General features: G+C 42.4%; 1 protein-coding gene across 8 annotated transcripts in view; it reads right to left on the bottom strand.

Moving 5' to 3' along the window:
• The window catches only part of KLHL3 (kelch like family member 3), a 238,159-nt gene that overhangs the window by 31,587 nt on the left and 192,126 nt on the right, over positions 1–14,446 (bottom strand). For all 8 annotated transcript variants that reach the window (XM_045507716.2, XM_045507715.2, XM_045507713.2 and 5 more), the window contains one exon: positions 3,125–3,241. In XM_045507716.2, coding sequence (XP_045363672.1) covers positions 3,125–3,241 — 117 coding nt within the window. The remainder of the gene's footprint in view (positions 1–3,124; positions 3,242–14,446) is intronic.

Raw genomic sequence — 14,446 nt, forward strand, 5'->3', positions numbered from 1 at the left:
CAGCAGCCAGCGAGGCGCTCTCTAAAAAAGCAGTGGGATCAGAGCACAAAGAAGGTCCTGCACAGAAATCTTACCTATTGACCTCCCCTTGGGCCCCATCTAAGCTGCGACTGTGGCTTCTTCGTGTCTTAGTCCAGAATGAAGGACTTAAGCAGGGGCTCAGCAAGAGTAAGCCTAAATATTTCACAAGCAAAACTAAGGGTGATGCCATGCAGGTCCCCCGACTCTCAAATCTCTGCGCTAGGGTGCCAGGCAGATCACTATGTGGCTTATCCCTAAGCAGGAGTGTGGTCTTCGGAGGCTACTTCATGCTTTCTTTGCCAGAGTGTTAGGGAGTTGTTGGCAAAGGTCAAGTCCATTCAGCTGCTAACATTGTCTCCTGGTTGGACAGCTCAGTGCTGGACCCCGGGAATAAAATGATGAACAAGACAAGGGTTCTGATCATGAGGTCTCAAGTCCAGTCAGAAAATGAGAAAGGCCTCCCCTCACCACAATTATCTCAGCCCTCAAGCTGTCATGCACAGGCCTGGATGAGCCTCTCCTGGGTCCCCTCCTGCAACTAGGAAGGGAATGTGGCCAGGGCCAGCACTGGCTGGGCAGCATCGGAAGTGGCAGGAAGAGAAGAATCAGTGAGGCAGCGCCTCTGTTACCTCTGGGCACCTCCTTCCCCAGAGACGATCCCCAAGAACATTTCATTTTCTTGGAAGGTGTTTTTTTCCCCCTCCCACTGAGGGACTGAGACAGGTTGGAAAAAGTCATAAACCTTTACAGTCAGTTAAAAAAAGAAATAAAAAGGGTGGGAGAGAATCTCTTAAAAAGCTTGAGAGGAAGGAGAAATGCAGGAATAGCTGCTTCTCCCAAAGAACACATTCAGCTTGAATCAAAAGCTCCCCCATTGACACAACATTGTAAACTGACTATACTTCAATAAAAATATTTTTCAAAAAAAAGAATAAAAAAAAAGCTCCCCCAGAGAGTTAGTGCTTCATGGGTACAGAGTTTCAATTTGGGGTGATGAAAAAGTTTTAGAAATGGATATGGTGACGGCTGCACAGCATGATGAATGCAATTAATACCACCGAACCGCACACTTAAAAAGGTTCAAATGATCAAGTTCATGTTATATACATTTTATCGTAATAACAAAATTTTAAATAAGATTCAGCATGTTATATGCTTGGCACAATATTTTTTAAGCCTGATAAATGTTAGCTATTTTTAAAAACACACACACAAAATAACAACAACAAAAAACACCTCCCCCAGGAGTCAGTGTTGTTCAGGTCTGCCCAGGGCTCTTCCTTCTCCATCCTCCTTTTCCACCATCAGCCATCCCTGGTGGTTATACTAGCTTGAAGTTTTCAAGGTCAAATGAGTGTAACTGAAACATCTTCTTGTTCTGAAAAGAACCCCTTAAAAAACAAAAAAAGTCCCATACAACACTTCTCATGCCCATTGCCTCTGACCCCCTTCTCCGGAGCTAAATCCGACTTTGCCCTAATGACCCAGGAACTATTTCCTAAAGTCTCTGTTAAGTTTCAGGTGTGGGCACCTGATAGAGGTTGTGAGTGGAGGGTCTCTTCACCTTTATCTGGAACCCAAGTCCGCAGGCCTCCCTTCCTCCCTGGGAAAGTGAGACTATGCTGTAGGCCACATGCCCACCCGGACCTGTGGGCAGTACCACCCCCTTCCTCTGCTCAGGACAGTGGGAGGTCTGGCTCCAACCCTGGGGGCTCAGGTGGGTTCAGTCTCTCCACTGAGGGGACCTTTTCTACAGGAAGGATACGCTGCCACCAGGTGGCAGTGGTACCACCCAAAGTGTAAACTGCAGGGCACATACACAGTCTTCCAAGTACACGCCTCAGCAGCTGAGGAGAGGCTGACGTTTAGAGATTCAGAGAACATCTGACTGAGCCCTTGGGCCTGTGGTCAACAACATCACAAGCTGAGGACTTCACAAGCGCTGGTCAGGATACCACGTCTCCCACAACTACTGAGAGTAGCAGTGGTTGTGAAGGTAGCAGTAACGTCACTGCACACTGGGTTGCAGGCTTTACCAGGATTATCTCATTCTGTCCCCAAACCATCCTGTAAGGGCAGGTGCTATTTCTACCAGATGAGAAGACTGAGGTTCAGAAAGGTCGAGGACTTGCCCAGTGTCACATGGCCAAGAAGCGACAGAGCTAGGCTGCTGGACAGCTGAACCTTCTCTGACCCTTGCTGCACACCGGCCATTCCTCCCGAGAATTCTTGGGGACAGCTCAGGGCCAGCCTATGGCCTTGGCATTGGTTGTTTATAAGTTTTATCCTCTGTCTGCTTGTGAAACATCTAATGCCATTGATGGCACAAAGTGAGTCATGTACTGGACAGACGTAACAGAGAGTATTAAAGGTGGTCCCAGCTTACAGAAGGTGTGCGCTTCAGAGTCAGATAGACGTGGGCTTGAATCCTGACCCTAACAGCTGGTGATGCCAGATAAACCCCCACCTCCATAAGCCTTAAGGCCCAAATGTATAAAAAGGGGGTTAATACCTCTTCTCCCAGGGTTGTTATAAGGATTAATAGAGAAAATATGGGGGTACCATGTTTTAGAGGAAGTAAGATGCAATATGTACTCTTCCCAAAGAGCTGGTTTTTACAGTCCTGAATTGGGCTCTCAGTTGCCTTAAAAAAGGGCAAAAATGGAACATAGAAACAGGATGGAAAAGTCCCTTCTTGCTGCAGTCCTCTACAACAAAAGCAGCTAATGTCCATTGAAAATTTGTTGTTCTGGATTCCATGCTAAACACCTATACAATGTCTTTGGTCCTCACAATAACCCTGCCAGGCTCTGCTGTAATTTCCCTTCCATGGAAGAAGAAACTGAGCCTTGAAGAGGTTAAGTGAAAACTCAAAGCTAAGAAGTAGCAGAGGAGGGACTAAATCTAGTTGTCTTACTCTCAAATCTATGCTCTTAAACCTTACATTACCACACCTCACACTTAACCCAGTGGGTTGGTGCCCTCATTTCACACAAAAGACCTGTAAAAACCCCTCACCACTCTCTATACCCGGGGCTGACCACTGCTACTCCTAGAGGTCTGGGCGAGCAGGGAAGCACGTGGTTCTTCGCACAGCACTCACCTGCACTAGGTAATCCCTAGGTAAGAGAGGGAGACGGACATGTTCCATCAGCTTTGCCATGTGCTCTAAACGAGTTTCTTTCTCATAATTGATCCATGAAATCACAGCTTCAAATACCTACAAGGAAAATCAACACAGGTAACTTTAGCAAAGAGACAATAACTGTAAAACAGCTTTTCAAATAACTTCCTCAACCTGAAAAAATAGAAAGAAAAGTTACAAGTCATCCACAAGGGTGCTTAACCCGAGGTCCAATATTTAAAACAAAAACAGAAAGTCTTTCTTTGCTAGCTAATGTCAGAGAGTGATCTCTCTTTCTCCCTCCCTCCCTCTTGCACTCTCTCTCTCACACACACACACCCACACCCACACACACCCATGAGTGCAATGATAAACCTGTTACCTCAGACGTAGAATCATCAAGCTTCACTGCAAAACAAAAATCACTTCCAAAAGGTACTTCAGGGCAGAAATGCAGAGCCGTAACTCTGAACTCAAGAGGACCAAAAGCCCTGGGATAATGTCATTATTCCCTCACACATACCCTATCCTCATCTATCTCCCGTGTTCATTTAATGTAGAATAAAAGCAATAAAGATATCCTCTGCCAAAAGTTGGCTGTAGTAGTGAATGTGACACTGAAGGGCAGAGAATGGCAAACATTTCTCCTGGGGTTGATCCTCTCCTCTGAGGCGAGATTTCATTTCTATACAAATCAAAACAGGACTTGGAACCAAAAAAGGGGAATCTATGGCTTGGGTATTCGCCTTGCTCAAGGATAAGTTCAAAAGCAAACTCCACACCACCATAGACAGAAAGACACATAAAACTCAATGTTGCTAAGGCTTCGGATAAATCATCACTGTTGACAGAAACTTAATTAACATGGTTTTTTAAGAGGGGCAGGAAGAATTTGGCAATATTAATCAAAAATTAAATGTGCACACTCTGACCTAGAAATACCACTTCTAGAGCTCTATTCTACAAAAATATTCACAAAGGTGGTACAGAATATGTGTTCCAAGATGTCTGCTGCAGCATTTTTTAACAGGATAAAAAAGGAAACAATCTGAAGTCCACTAGCGGAGAAATTATTAAACTAGTATTGATACCATGGGATATTTTCTACTATTGAAAACCAATAATAACAATAACAACTAATAATAAGACAAAACACTTTCTTGTGCCAGAAAACAAGAATGTGCTCCCAAGGTTAAGGTGGGGCGTGGCGGGCACATCAAACAGATACTGAATTAGATGGTGTTTTTCATTGCCGCCATTTGGGACAATTTAAACATCAAAGAGAATAATGAAGAAATCAGATCAGTGCTGATCAGGAAGGGGCCAAGGAAAACTTTTTGTGCTAACAGATCCGTTCTGTATCTTGACAGCCTGGGAGTTATACAGACATACGTATTTGTCGAAACTAACCCAACTTTACACTTAACAGCGATACATTTCACTGGGAGTAAATCATACCTCAATTTAAGATATTCTTAGTTAAAAGAAAAGGATAGTAATGAATCATAACCCAAAGAATGAAAAAGAGTCCATGAGTCCATAAGGATACTTTAAAAAAGTGTGGGAAGGGCTATTCTTCATGGAAAAATGCCAGCTAATAAAGGTAAAAGGGATGACAGAATAAGAAAAATATTTTGCAACCACCAGTGTAATAACTAGTTAAGCAAAGATCATCCTTAGGTGTTGAAGTCACTGGGTAAAAAGTTGTTGGGGAAAAGATATCCACAGTCCTCAAAGTGTCACCTTGCAGATTACTTATTAATTAAAAGGGGTGGGGGGGGAGTCTCAAATGGGGAGATCTGACAGATAGCACCTTTAACGAGTGATCAAAGTTAGCACCACCAATAAATAGGCCAAATTTATATTATATTCCTGATTTTGATTTAATGGCAGGGATGCAGCATGCCCTATGTCGTACTCTTCCTAAAACATTTAACCTGAATCTTTTAGTGAGGAAACACTCAGACAACTCCATGTCTGGAACACTCCACAAGAGAGTTGGCCTGGATTCTTCAAGACCGTTATGATTATGCACAGCGAAAGAGAATGTGACAATGAAAGTATGTATGTTCACGTATAACTGAAAAATTGTGCTCTACACTGGAATTTGACACAACATTGTAAAATGACTATAACTCAATAAAAAAAAGTTAAAAAAAAAAAAAAAAAGAAAGAAAGAAACAGACCAAGATCACATGCTAACCAAATGTTCACATGACTGAACATACCATTAGGTGCTTACAAACCTGGTTCTCTCCCCACTGTGAATGGAATTAAGATGCATAAATAAAATTAAGTATATATGTAAAAAAATAATAATAATAATAAATAAATTAAAAAAAGACTGTTATGATTATGAAAGACATCAGAAAAAGAAAAGGCAGGGAGACAGTTCTAGATTAAGGGAATTCAGAGACATGAGAACTAAATGCAAGTCATGATCCTTATTTGAATCATGGATTAAAAAGCAACAACTTATAAACGACTATCTTGAGACTTAGGAAATTTGAATGCTGGCTGTATCTTAGGTAATATTATTACATCAGTGTTACATTTCTTTGGTATGATAATAGTTTTATGGCTAGAAAAGAATTTCCTTGTTCTTAGGAGGTGTATACTAAAATATGTAGGGGTGAAGTGTCATGACATCTTCAATTTACTGTCAAATGGTTCAGCAAAATAAAAGATTAACTACGGAGAGAGAAAGCAAGTTGAAGCAAAATGTTAACAAGTGGTGACTTCAGGTAAAGAGGATATGAATGTTCATGCCTTCAAACTCTACTATAGGTTTGGAATTTTTCAAAATAAAAAGTGGAGGGGAGAAGAAAAGAAATCCGAAAAGAAAAGGCAAATACTACAATAAAATTTACAATTTCACAATTCACAAATTGAAATCAGAGCTGTAGCTCCCAGGGTGGGTAAAAAACCTCCAATTTTTCTTACCCTAACTATATTTTTGTGTGTATTGATATGCTAATGATGCTTTGACCCTATTTCCTAAGGATATCCTGAAGTCAGGCTGGGCATGCTCGAATTGGACGAGATACCAGGAAGGAGTCAATCAGAAGGGAAAGAGAAGGGAAGAGAAATGAATGGAATGGAACAAAAGGAAAAGAAGATAATGCGTGTACAATCTGCACCCATTTCTGTCTAAAATAACTTACATGTGTACAAACATAAACACACACACCATGGAAGTCCTCCCCGTGTAGTTCATTTTTTTAACTCTCTTAGAGCTATGTCTCTCACCCTCATCCCATTATTTTGTAAACAGCTGCAAGTTTCTTCAATTGCCCTTAAGATCCATGAGACCGAGGACCTAGTCTTACTTGCTGGTACATAACACGTACACACTCAAATACATTTTAATGAATGGACAGAAAAATGAGTTCAGAATAAGCCTGCAAGCAGCCTGGAACAGAGAGCAGGGCTGAGGCTGGATTCTTGGGGGGGAGAGCAAACCCGGGCCACAGACCAAAGGATGCTGGAGAAGTCTGGCTTTGCTGGGTTAGGTGGTGGACAGCAGGTCCTGTTCTGCCTTGCACTGTGGTTGCCCACACTTCTTTCTACTTCCCTTGACTAGACAGTAAGCCTTGCAAGGTGAGAAGTGTACCAGCTCTGTCTCTGCACTTCCTGCCACTTAGCACAATGCCAGGCACAGAGCACATGGCTGGTTGAGAAAGCCTTCCTAAAGAATGAGCCACAAGTCCTCGACGAGGTGGGATTTACAGATCATGCCCTTCCCCGTCAACCAGCTTAGTCTTTATTATAAAAGCTGCAAAGCAGGTTGAGTCTAATGAAGTCGATATGTAATCTTATCTTTCTTTTTGGCTTGACTTGTCTAACTGGTTCCACTCAGTTGCACTGTTTACCTACTCAGCTGTGAAAGCCACGGTATTCAGCAGCAATGGTGACCTTCTTGGCAGCTAGGGAAGGCCGCGGATTTTTTTCATTTAGACTTCATGCTTGGAAAATAAGCAAATAAACTCCCAACTAGCCCAAGTGCCTAAAATCATCCCAACAGCCCCTCCCATCAAAGGGCCGGCCAAGGCAAACGGGGAGCTGGTATTCCCCACATGTGGGGCCCACAGATACCATCGCCCTGGACTCTCCTGAGAGCCGGTGAGGAGACATTGCTGCCCTTTAATGAATGACTCGCAAGTCTAGGGCCAGAAAGCAGCAGTGCTGGGTCCCCATAAACCCATCTCCAGGGCTCAGGCTCTTTCCCGTTATTCTCGGTAGCTGCGCAGTTGGCAAACCTCAGCCCACAGGCTACATGCACCTGTTTTTGTAAATAAAATTTTACTGGAACACAGCCACGCTGACTCATTACAAATCATCGATGGCTGCTTTTGCATGCAATAGCAGAGTTGAATTGAGACTCTGTGGCCCACAAAGCCTAAAGTATTTACTATCCACCTCTTTATGGGAAGACTGTGTCAACCCATGGTCTGTAAAATCTAAGCAGAGAATCTGTGGCTTCAATCATGGGACAGGGTGACGTCTACTTAGATGAAAATACTTTTCATGGGCCCCACGAGGAAATACTCAGCTGCCCGCAAGGCATGCTTAGGATTTCACTTTTAGACAAAGAAACAGCGCTTTCCTCACTGCTTCATGTTCCAGAACCAATCTCTTGAGTGCCACAAGGCTGCTGTGTGGAAAGGAGATGCAGAAAATTGGATTTCACAGTCCTCGGCTCACACTTCCAATGTAAGCACCAGCCTTGGCCAGAGACCCTCAGATGAACTCAATCCTTCTCCGCCAACCTCTGAGTTCTAGGGGCTGCCAAACCAGACTGTACCTGCTCACGGGGTGGAAGGGGCGGCCCTGGGGCACTTATGCCTGCTCTCAAAATGTGTTCTGAGAATCGAGGAGGGGACTCAAAATAGGCAGGGTGGGGACTTGGCAAGGGGAAAGGTCCAGTTAAGGGTGCTTCTCAGCAAAATACACGACAGGGGAAAATAAGCCAATTTTGAGAACATCAGGGGAAAACCCAGATTTCTACATGGACCAGATTTGTTACTTGAGATTTGAGAAGGACTAACTTCAGCAATAACAACAGGCACAGTGCTAGGCATTTTACATGCCTGACCTCATTTAATCCACCAAAAAGTCTGTGAAGTAGGTACCATTGCTCACATTTTACAGATAAAGAAATAGCCTCAGAGATGTCAGTAACTGGTCCAAGATCACTCTGCCAGGAAGTAGTGGATCTGAGATGTAAACTCACCTCTAGTTCCAAAAACCTAAGTTTAACATTATGCAATACTGCATATCAGAGGCATGAGTAATTGAAAAACCTGAAGAGACTGCTGCTGAGAAACTACATGCCTAAATGCAAAATCCTAATTACATCTTCCATGCCCTCTTAGGACATCCCCTCAGTATATTTTTCTTTTCCAGGGACTGAGCCAATAGCATTTACCAAATACACTGCCATAATTTTAAATCAAGAAGACAGCACCTCTAATGTAATACACACTCTCTCTCTCTCTCTCTCTCTCTCTCTCTCTCTCTCTCTCTGGAATATTACTCAGCAATAAAAAAGAATGAAATCATGCCTGTGATGACATGAATGGATCTAGAGGGTATTATGCTTAGTGAAGTAAGTCAGACAGAGAAAAACAAATACCATATCATCTCACGTATATGTGGAATCTAAAAAGCAAAACAAACAAACCAACAAAGAAAAATAAAACAGACTCACAGATACAGGGAATAAGCAGATAGTTGCCAGAGGGAAGGGAGGTGGGGGGATGGACAAAATAGGTAAAGGGAACAAAAGGTACAAACTTTCAGTTATAAAATAAGTAAGTCATAGGGATGTAATATACAGCATAAGGAATATGGTCAATCTTACTGTAATAACTTTGGGGAGAGATGGTTATTAGATTTACTGTGGTGATCATTTCATAATGTATTTAAATGTTGAATCACCATGCTGTACACCTGAAACTAATAATACTATATGTCAACTGTATTTCAATAAAAAATTTTAGAACCTTAATAAAATAAAATCAATTATTTTATTTAAAAAGACCAGACAGCACTTCCAGACACAAGAATGCTTCTATCAGATTTCTGTTGTTGTTTCTCAAACCGTAACTCAACAAGAGATGCTAACCATACTCCCACCGCACTGTCACACACAATACAGAGCACAGCTGGAGCAGTCACATGCTGGAGCTGGAACTTACCGTGAATGTTTCTGCCCAACTCAGCATTCAATGACATTACTCTGCTAGTTTGAAATTAGCCTTAGTGGAAGTATTAACACCACGGAAATTAGCAAATGAATCAGCCAGCAAATCGGGTCTTTGAAAATTATTTTTTGGAGAGCCAGTGGTTAAACACTGACCAGCCTACCACTCGTCTGAAGGCGCCCCAGACTCTAGGAAACCTCATCCAGTTGCCCTCATCTCTCTGACAGCATCAGCATCTTAAGAAGTTTCAATGGCACTTAAAAAGCTCTTTCTTATAGTGGCTTCATTTCAGAACCACCAGCGCCCTGTGAAACAGCTAGAGTCCCTGACGAAAAGGAAAAGTGAGGCAGAAAGTGGGGAAGCAGTCTGTCCAGTATTCCCCAGCTATGATGTCAGGACAACACTCAGAATCACTGCTTTCAATTGGCTCTTTCAAAGCATTCTGTACGTTTCCCCCATAGCACAGTTCACTGTCTGCAGCTACATATAGTCGTGAGTATACTGTCAACAGAAATAATCAATGGACAATCAACAATAAGACTAGAAGAGTTTTATTTGAGCCAAACTGAGGACTAGCCTGGAAGCCCACTTCCCAGATGACTCTGAGAAACTGCTCTCGAGAAGCTGGGTTTTCGGCATAGTTTTATATCTTGTCAGAACAAAGAACATTAAACTAGTCACAGATCCATTTCCTCAAGTTTAAAAAAAAAAAAAGCCCAGCACACACACGTACAGCACATACAGTATGGCCTTCGCACCTGGGAAGGGAGTCTTATCACCAAAGGAGTGCTAGCACTGGCGTCCCAGGAGAGGGGAATTCAATCTTTATTTTTAACATGGACATTCTTTACTTCTGGTCAATAATAATTAAAGCAGATGTGCCATATATGTTTGATAGGCCACAAATAGGCTGTTTTAGTTAGCATAAAATTCAAGTTAACTCATGTATAGGCCAGAATGACTTCCCCATACCTCCATATGTGAAAATTTCTTTTATCAGCACATATCTGATAAGATCTGTCTCCCTTCATGGAATTGTAAGTTCCATGAAGGCAAGGATCTTATGTCTATCTGTTCACCAATATCTCTCATGACTAATATGCTATCTGCCACACAGCACTCAATAAATATTTCTTGAGAGAATGAATAAATTAATCAAAGCAGGAATGACAGGGTGTGCAGCTTTCTTCCTGCAACAGCACACTGCCAGATACCTGACTTCAAACAAACCAAAATGATCACAAAACTAAAACAATACTATCCCCTTGCCTGGAAATTGCTCTTCAGCTTTCTATTACTGCCTATATCCAGTAAAAAGACTTTCACTATAATTCTGAAAAGGATAAGGAAAAGGACAGAAGCACAGTGGTTTGGCAGAAATGCCTCCAAGCTGAGAGACTACTTCAGTAGCACTAATCCCACAAATGATCGAAGCAACACACCAGAATGGAGAACGCCTTACAGTTAACATGCAGACTGAGCTGACTCAGAAGGCATCTTCCCCTACAGCTCCAAATACATGAAAAATGATGCATTACCAAAAAACTGATTTGAGCCATACTCAAAAACAAGAGGTAAATGCCTGAGCACTTTAAATAAGAAGAGATTCAAGTCTGGGAGCAGAATGAAAGCTGAGACCAAAACGGCTCACAGGCCCATAGAATTCAGATACAGATTTTAATGGTCCAGGAACGGTGTCCCATGAGGTTGAGTATCCAGACCACAGGCTCGTGCAGACAGTGTTGCCACAGCTGTAAAACCAGGGCTAGATGGGCTCTGACCATCTGCTGTAGGAAGAGGGGAGGAAGCTCGCCATCTCCTATGGCCTGGGGAGTAAAAACTTCATCTTCAAGAAATCAGAACCCAAGGCTCATGCCACATACGGATGTAGGGGTTGAACTGACATTATCCAAGTGGTACAAGGGATAGTCAAGACAAAAATATAAAAACTATTTCCAAACCAGTAAAGTTGCCCTCGAGGGTCATTTTACAGCCCAGGGGAACTCAGACTCCCATAGACATAACATCCTCTGAAGATGGCCTCACAATAAAAAATTATAGATCACTAACAAAATGAACAGCCAAAAGGAAAATCAACAGATGCAATAAATTGTAGAATATTTGGGGCAGCCAAAGAAAGGTGGCCTCAAGACTTCTCCATAATGTACTCCTTGGGAGACATTCAGCAGTAAAGAGGTTCTGGGACCAAATGAGCCCAGGGAATACATCATACACAACCTCAACTTCCCTTTAGAGGGTCAAAGCCCCTTAACATAAAAGCTCTGACAGGTCCTACAGTTCCTTCGTTTAGCCACTGTCCCCTAAATGTATCTGACATGAGAACTTTTTTTTAACCTAAAATCTATAAACATCTCACAACATTATGATTTTACAGCACATAGTTGCATAAATACTGAGGGCGTAAATAAAGCCCTCACTACCTAATCCTCTCCATAGACCCCTACTCCATTCCCAGCCTCATCTCCCACATCCCCTTCAAGACCCTTGATTCTCATCACATACGTTACTTATCCCCTAAACACAATGAGTTGTTCCAAACAACCATGTCTGTATTCCATATAATTTCAACATGAATGACTTTCCAAAATCCTACTCTCATTCTCCAAGTTTTAGCTCAAATATTCCTTCCCTAGGAGGCCTTCCCCACCGAAGAATCTGGAATAAAAATACTGCAGGTTGCTTTCCGTGAACTTTGATTACAGGCAACTACTTTTCTTGGGTACATATTATAGATATATGTTTTCAGTCTGCCCACTAGACTGCAAGTTCTTAAATAATAATGACTTAAGTGTCACTCACTTCAGTCTCCCCATTGGGGTGGGGGTTCATTAATAAAGAGCAGGGGCCTGGGAGGTGGACACAATCAGCTTCAAACCATGGAGCTATCAATTGTTAATAAGCCTTAGTTTCCTCCTCTACAAAATGCCCTTGTGAGTTGTAAGAATTAGAAATGATGTGCAAGACAATATGCAGGGCAGAAGTCAGGCAGAAAAGCAAGCATGCACACATCAGTACTCCATCTATATAAAGTTCAAAAACTGACCTATGAGAAGTCAGAACAGGAGTTTGGCTTCTTAAAGTGGGGCAGAGTGAGTGGAAAGAAGTTCTGGGATTCTGTTTCTTGATTTGGATCCTAGCTTAGTGGGTGTTTCACTTTGTTAAAAGTTGAGCTGTGTGCTTTTTATTTGCTCATATCTCTGATCTTATTTCAATATTAAACATCATTTTTTAAATGATGGGTGAAATATTCACAGTGGGTAGGTTTTTGGTTGTAGTGTGGTGGTATTCCACCCATAGGTGCTAACTGGACTGCACTCTCCAAAAGAGAATAGTAAAAAGGGTAACTGTGACGCAGCGGCACAGGCCAGATCATTGTTTGCAGGCTGAGAAGTTGGCAACTCTAATGCTGACCTCAGAGTGTGGAAGGGCTGCCCATAGCTCAGCCTAGGCATAGGATGTCCTTGCTTAGTCACTGGATAAAGCCTCAGCAGGAAGCACTCAAACTCAGTCTACTGGCAAAGGAGCTCCTGCCTGTATCCCACATCCACCACCACAGCTGGCAGGAAGAGGCTAGGAATTCAGACAGTGGGGCATGCAACACTGTGATCCTAGGAGATAAGGTCCAGTCCCTTCCAGGATATAAGATATCAGAATGTGGCCCCTGATTACAGTTTTAGGAGCTAACAGTACATTTTTAAAAAATGTGATCATTCAGAGAGATACTAACCTCTGGTTGTCATTATAACACATGCTTGACACTAATCTAATTTTTTGAGACCTAACCAGTTTCTTCCTGACCTATATCTAAAATGTGTGCCATTTCCCCATTAGTACTCACTCTAAAAAAGCCTCAATAGGGTTTCATAAGAAGGCATGGAATTCTTGAGAAGTAGAAACATATTTACCAGCTAAGAAAGCAAAGATTCAGAAAAGTCCACTAACCAGGGATTAAATGGCAAAACTACACTAGAACTCACATCTCTTCTCCTTAGAGTACCTGTCCAGGAAGGTTGCTTTCCCTGCCCCTACCCACCCCACCGTCCCCCCTGCCTGTGGTGATGAGGCTGCCTGGGGTGAGAGCCAAAATTAGTGTTTCAAAGAGGATGCAAGAAACAGGCTATTTGCTCGCAGGATTAGCTCTGACACCTCCCGTAGGAATCAGGTGATGGGGAGGGGTTTGCTTCTCTGTGTCCATCCTCTGTCTTGGGCAGGGAGGGGGGTGGTAGTAGGAAAGGAGGAGGGGGAGGAAGGTTCTACCCAGCCTGGAGAATGTCATTCTAAGTAAAGTAAGCCAGAAAGAGAAAGAAAAATACCATATGAGATCGCTTATATGTGGAATCTAAAAAAAAAAAAAAAAAAAAAGCACATAAATACAAAACAGAAACAGACTCATAGAATACAAACATAGAATACCACATGGTTGCCAAGGGGGTGGGGGTTGGGAAGGGACAGACTGGGATTTCAAAATTTGTAGATACTGACAGGCATATGCAGAATAGATAAACAAGATTATACTATATAGCACAGGGAAATATATACAGGATCTTGTGGTGGCTCACAGCAAAAAAAAAAAAATGTGACAATGAATGTATGTATGTTCATGTATAACTGAAAAATTGTGCTCTACACTGGAATTTGACACAACATTGTAAAATGACTATAACTCAGTAAAAAAAAAAAAAAAGAACTCGTGATTTTGTGACTCCTACAACATCCATTTGTTCTCTCTCAAATAACAGAAATATTCAAACAAAAACTGCATGGAGGAAAAACAAGAGAGAAGAATGGCAAAGATCCATGCCCTCCTCTGACCTCAAGTTCCCACATTTGTCCTTATTCTCTGGAAAAATATTCAAATTATCCCCATAACCTCAGCTGGCTCAGGGTAGAGTCCAGCCCCAGTCTGCCTCTTCACTTCCTCAGGGAATGTCGGCTGAGCACCTCCCAGCGCCTCCCAGGGATCCGTGTCAGGATTATGTATGGCACAGAGGTGGCGAAGGTACCCTCACAGCCCTCAAAAAGCCTGAGCATAGTGGAGGAGATAAGGCATAGACAGAAGCAAGTGCTGCTGGAG

The sequence above is a fragment of the Camelus bactrianus genome, chromosome 3, assembly GCF_048773025.1.
Source record: "Camelus bactrianus isolate YW-2024 breed Bactrian camel chromosome 3, ASM4877302v1, whole genome shotgun sequence".
Lineage (NCBI taxonomy): Eukaryota > Metazoa > Chordata > Mammalia > Artiodactyla > Camelidae > Camelus > Camelus bactrianus.